The following is a 6,015-nucleotide window of genomic DNA, read 5'->3' on the forward strand; positions in this document are numbered from 1 at the left end:
GGATTTGTTCAATCAGTCACTTGCATGAACACAGAAATTGGTTATTAGAAAAGCACAAACAGAACATTTTCCATCACAATTGTATCAGAGAGGAAGAAGTGTAGTGAGAGGTTTCACTCTCCTCAAAATATGCCCAATGCGTTTTTTTATAGGCTTATTTTCAAATCAAATCAAATCAAATTGTATTGGTCACATGCGCCGAATACAACAGGTGCAGACATTACAGTGAAATGCTTACTTACAGCCCTTAACCAACAGTGCATTTATTTTTAACAAAAAAGTAAAAATAAAACAACGACAAAAAAGTGTTGAGAAAAAAAAGAGCAGAAGTAAAATAAAGTGACAGTAGGGGAGGCTATGTATACAGGGGGGTACCGTTACAGAGTCAATGTGCGGGGGCACCGACTAGTTGAGGTAGTTGAGGTAATATGTACATGTGGGTAGAGTTAAAGTGACTATGCATAAATAATTAACAGAGTAGCAGCAGCGTAAAAAGTGATGGGGTGGGGGGCAGTGCAAATAGTCCGGGTAGCCATGATTAGCTGTTCAGAGTCTTATGGCTTGGGGGGTAGAAGCTGTTGAGAAGTCTTTTGGACCTAGACTTGGCACTCCGGTACGCTTACCGTACGGTAGCAGAGAGAACAGTCTATGACTAGGGTGGCTGGAGTCTTTGACAATTTTGAGGGCCTTCCTCTGACACCGCCTGGTATAGAGGTCCTGGATGGCAGGAAGCTTGGCCCCAGTGATGTACTGGGCCGTATGCACTACCCTCTGTAGTGCCTTGCGGTCAGAGGCCAAGCAGTTGCCATACCAGGCGGTGATGCAACCAGTCAGGATGCTCGATGGTGCAGCTGTAGAATTTTTTGAGGATCTGAGGACCCATGCCAAATCTTTTCAGTCTCCTGAGGGGGAATAGGCTTTGTCGTGCCCTCTTCACGACTGTCTTGGTGTGTTTGGACCATGATAGTTCGTTGGTGATGTGGACACCAAGGAACTTGAAGCTCTCAACCTGTTCCACTACAGCCCCGTCGATGAGAATGGGCGTGCTCAGTCCTCTTTTTTTTCCTGTAGTCCACAATCATCTCCTTTGTCTTGGTCACGTTGAGGAGAGGTTGTTGTCCTGGCACCACACGGCCAGGTCTCTGACCTCCTCCCTATAGGCTGTCTCATCGTTGTGGTGATCAGGCCTACCACTGTTGTGTCGTCGGCAAACTTAATGATGGTGTTGGAGTCGTGCCTGGCCATGCAGTCATGGGTGAACAGAGAGTACAGGAGGGGACTGAGTACGCACCCCTGAGGGGCCCCCGTGTTGAGATCAGTGTGGCAGATGTGTTGTTACCTACCCTTACCACCTGGGCGCCGTCAAAGTCCAGGATCCAGTTGCAGAGGGAGGTGTTTAGTCCCAGGATCCTTAGCTTAGTGATGAGCTAGAGGGCACTATGGTGTTGAATGCTGAGCTGTAGTCAATGAATAGCATTCTCACGTAGGTGTTCCTCTTGTCCAGGTGGGAAGGGCAGTGTGGAGTGCAATAGAGATTTCATCATCTGTGGATCTGTTAGGGCGGTATGCAAATTGGAGTGGGTCTAGGGTTTCTGGGATAATGCTGTTGATGTGAGCCATACCAGCCTTTCAAGCACTTCATGGCTACAGACGTCAGTGCTACGGGTCGGTAGTCATTTAGGCAGGTTATCTTAGAGTCCTTGGGCACGGGGGACTATGGTGGTCTACTTGAAACATGTTGGTATTACAGACTCAGTCAGGGACATGTTGAAAATGTCAGTGAAGACACTTGCCAGTTGGTCAGCACATGCTCGGAGTACACGTCCTGGTAATCCGTCTGGCCCTGCGGCCTTGTGAATGTTGACCTGCTTAAAAGTCTTACTCACATCGGCTACGGAGAGCGTGATCACATAGTCATCCGGAACAGCTGGTGCTCTCATGCATGCTTCAGTGTTGCTTGCCTCGGCGAGCTATAGAAGTGGTTTAGCTCGTCTGATAGGCTGTGTCACTGGGCAGCTCGCGGCTGTGCTTCCCTTTGTAGTCTGTAATAGTTTTGTGGAGGTTTTGGACCTGAGCTTGTCGCCTGCCTTCCCGCAATTGGGACGACTCCCATTGTTAGGGCGGAGACTTGAGCATCTTGTCATAATATACAGATCTCTGATAGTATTTTCTGCTGGTCATGGCATTGTACTGTTTGGGAAAAAATTTAACCGTTTGTTGACCGCTTAATGAGGGTCAGTTAGTTGGCATCAAAATTTATCGAAATGTGTATCCCTAGACAAAATATCTAAATGGCTCTAATAATCCTGTTCACATCAGAAGTCAGTCTACCTGAAGGCGCTGATAAATGCAGAAAATCGCCTTTTCAAAATAAAAACTTCTGCCACAGCGACCATGTTATTTTTGTGAGTTCAGACATAACGTTATGTGAAAACAACTTTTAAGACGCAAACATTTAGTTGTTCCTAACTCACTTCACTCGCCCTAAAGAGGGAGCTCAATTACACAGCTGGAACGCAGAATAAGGTGTTTACATGTCCTAATAATTATCCCCTGATGTACCATTCTAGTAACAAACCAACAATTGGCCACTAGCTGTCATTATAGCTATTTAAAGGGAGATTACTAATGAATAAATACATTTTCTATACATTTCTATTGAATAATAAATCACCGGAATAAGTTCTATACAAATCAAATGCTAGACTAGAAGCGTGGGGTAATAATTTTGAGATGCTTTTTTCCAGTGGAGGTTAGTTGATGACTTGCCTGGCAGGGCTGTGGGATAATTCAAATGGAACTGTTAACAGCCATTACCCAGGTAGTATTGTGAATAACTAACAGCTATTAACCAATCGCCATCCAGGATCCAACTGTACGGTTTTATAATGAGGGATCTAGTCTAGATTAAACCTCATAGGAAGACAGTTGTATCATGTGGAGGTTTCATTCAGGTCTCTCTGTTTAACTAAATACTCTGTCTTTGGCAGGAGAGAGACCAGACTCTCACTCTGACAGCAGTAAGAGTCCTTCAGGGGAACCAGACCCAGAGACGTCCAAACCAGCGATGCCACACCACTGCTCCCAGTGTAATATGGGTTTTAAGTGGTTATGGAAGCTAAAAGAGCATGAAAGGAAACACACAGGAGAAAAGCCTTTCCACTGCTCCCAGTGTGGAAAGACATTTTCGAGATCACAGAACCTAAAAATACATCAGAGGACACATACAGGGGAGAAACCTTTTCTCTGCTCCCAGTGTGGAAAGTGTTTTACCCAGTTATGGAGCCTGAACAAACATAATAGAATACACACAGGAGAAAAGCCTTACCACTGTTCCCACTGTGGAAAGAATTTTAGGTTGTTAGATAAGCTGAAGGAACACGAGAGGACACACACAGGGGAGAAACCTTATCATTGCTCCATGTGTGGAAAGAGTTTTACCCATTTAGGGAGCCTGAACAAACATAATAGAATACACTCAGGAGAAAAGCCTTACCCCTGTGCACATTGTGGAAAGAGATTTTCACGCTCACAGGACCAAAAATCACATGAGAGGACACACACGGGGGAGAAACCTTTCCACTGCTCCCTGTGTGGAAAGGATTTTACCCATTTAGGGAGCCTGAACAAACATAAGAATAGAATACACTCTGGAGTGAAGCCTTACCCATGTTCCCATTGCCTAATGAATTTCAGGTTGTTAAATAACCTTAAGGAGCATGAGAGGACACACACATCTTACCACGGTCCCCGTGGTAAAGGAGTTGACCAATTTAGGGAACCTATAAGATCATGCGAGGACACACAGGGGCCAAATCATGCAATCGCTCCCAGTGTGGAAAGAGTTTAAACCCAGTTAGGAAACCTGAAAAGGCACGTGGACATACACACACACACACAGGGGAGGATAAAGCTCACAGTTTGGAAAGAGTTTTAGTCAGGGAACCTAATTGTGGAAAGACATTTTCCCGGACAGAAGACTTGAAGTCACATGACAGAATAGAGAGGCTGTGTTTGACTATTGTTTTTTATGCCACATTAAATCATATTGTTTAGATGAAATCTTACTCAAGAATAGGCTATTTTAGTTATTTCCTCTGGAGACATGATGTCTAAAATCAGATTACAATTTTAAAATATGTATTTTGTTTTGATTCTACATTTTGATATATTGGATACAAGTATGAACCTTTTAAATGTTTATTATATGATTTGGATATTTTAAAATGTAAATTGTTAATTGGATGAATATTGTGTGTATTTCTTGATTCTAACCTTGAAACCTCATGAAATGTAGTTTGTTTGGTTTCATTGAGTTAATTTGTGTACTAGTCTCCAAGCTAAAGCTGTATGCACATGTGATGATGATCTGATAAGTTGTTAACATGAAAAACATTCACTACCTCATGAATGTTCCCATCAGTATTATTCCACCATATCAGAGAAAACACCGGTGCTGATTTGTAAAACACATTTGATTTAATGCAACATTTTTATCTGAATAAAAATAAAATGAGTATTTTTTAAACCGTGTCAGCCACTAGTGGACATTCATTATATACATCTATGTACTTACAGAAATGAGCTCTTCTGATTGGGTGAGTGGATGGCTGGAAGGTTGATAACACAACGTGTCAGTCAGAACATCAGGAGAGCTCTTCTGATTGGGTGAATGGATGGCTGGAAGGTAGATGACACAAAGTGTCAGTCAGAACACAAGGAGAGGGTTTTGAGAGCCTTTGACCTTTTATATTTAAATCAGTTTGCTTCTTTAGTCCATTTTCTAGTGCCTTCAGATGGTATTCATACCCCTTGACTTATTCCACAATTTGGTTGTTACAACCTGTATTCAAAATAAATTAAATTATTTGTACATGGTTTTTAGAAGTTTTGCTAATTTTTAATTTAAGGTGACAGTGACACCATTCCATACCGCCTTGCACACACTTGTCTATATCTAGCTGATCCAGGGTGTAATCATTAGTCCATCAGTTGCAGACGAGAATCTTTCAACAGACTCATCGGAATGAACACACCCCTGATCACCCGCACACACAGTTCACTTTCATAGCAGCCGCATACAAACAGCATGATCCCTTTCATAGCAGCCACATACAAACAGCATGATCCCTTTCATAGCAGCCACATACAAACAGCATGATCCCTTTCATAGCAGCCACATACAAACAGCATGATCCCTTTCATAGCAGCCACATACAAACAGCATGATCACCAGTTCCCTTTCATAGCAGCCGCATACAAACAGCATGATCACTTTGCTCATGGTATAGGTCCTTCTCACATCTACGCGTTCTCCTCCTCTCACCTCTTCCCTTACCTTGTGGACTTCAATGCACAACACATCAGCTGTATATGACCAGGCGGAAAAACCTTTCCAAGCCAAACCATATCATAACCGCTAACCGCTACACACAGCCTACATTGTTGTCACCATATTAGCTAAAGTAATGTTATAGTCAACATAGCTAATAGAACTACACTATTATCCCCCCAAAAATGACTGTAGGTTCTTGAACAGACTATGAGGTACGTTTTGGTTTGCTCCAGTTGGTGGGTGTGGCTAGAGGCTAAGGCATTCTGGGCCGTTTTTTCACTACCTTGACATTTTTGTCTTCTACAGCGGTCCTCCTTTATGGTTATGGGTTCAGCTGTATAGGATAATCCATTATGGTTATGGGTTCAGCTGTATAGGATAATCCAGTGCTTTATGGTTATGGGTTCAGCTGTATAGGATAATCCAGTGCTTTATGGTTATGGGTTCAGCTGTATAGGATAATCCAGTGCTTTATGGTTATGGGTTCAGCTGTATAGGATAATCCAGTGCTTTATGGTTATGGGTTCAGCTGTATAGGATAATCCAGTGCTTTATGGTTATGGGTTCAGCTGTATAGGATAATCCAGTGCTTTATGGTTATGGGTTCAGCTGTATAGGATAATCCAGTGCTTTATGGTTATGGGATCAGCTGTATAGGATAATCCAGTGCTTTATGGTTA

At 42.8% G+C, this 6,015-nt stretch overlaps 1 protein-coding gene across 1 annotated transcript; it reads left to right on the plus strand.

The window, feature by feature from the left end:
• Window positions 1–3,033: 3,033 nt before the first annotated feature.
• Window positions 3,034–3,979, plus strand: LOC123486455 (gastrula zinc finger protein XlCGF7.1-like). The gene has a single exon (XM_045217775.1). The coding sequence runs from the start codon at window positions 3,068–3,070 to the stop codon at window positions 3,848–3,850; it is 783 nt and encodes a 260-aa protein (XP_045073710.1). The 5' UTR covers window positions 3,034–3,067; the 3' UTR covers window positions 3,851–3,979.
• Window positions 3,980–6,015: the final 2,036 nt, after the last annotated feature.

This window comes from Coregonus clupeaformis, unplaced genomic scaffold (genome assembly GCF_020615455.1).
Source record: "Coregonus clupeaformis isolate EN_2021a unplaced genomic scaffold, ASM2061545v1 scaf1221, whole genome shotgun sequence".
NCBI classification, from domain to species: domain Eukaryota; kingdom Metazoa; phylum Chordata; class Actinopteri; order Salmoniformes; family Salmonidae; genus Coregonus; species Coregonus clupeaformis.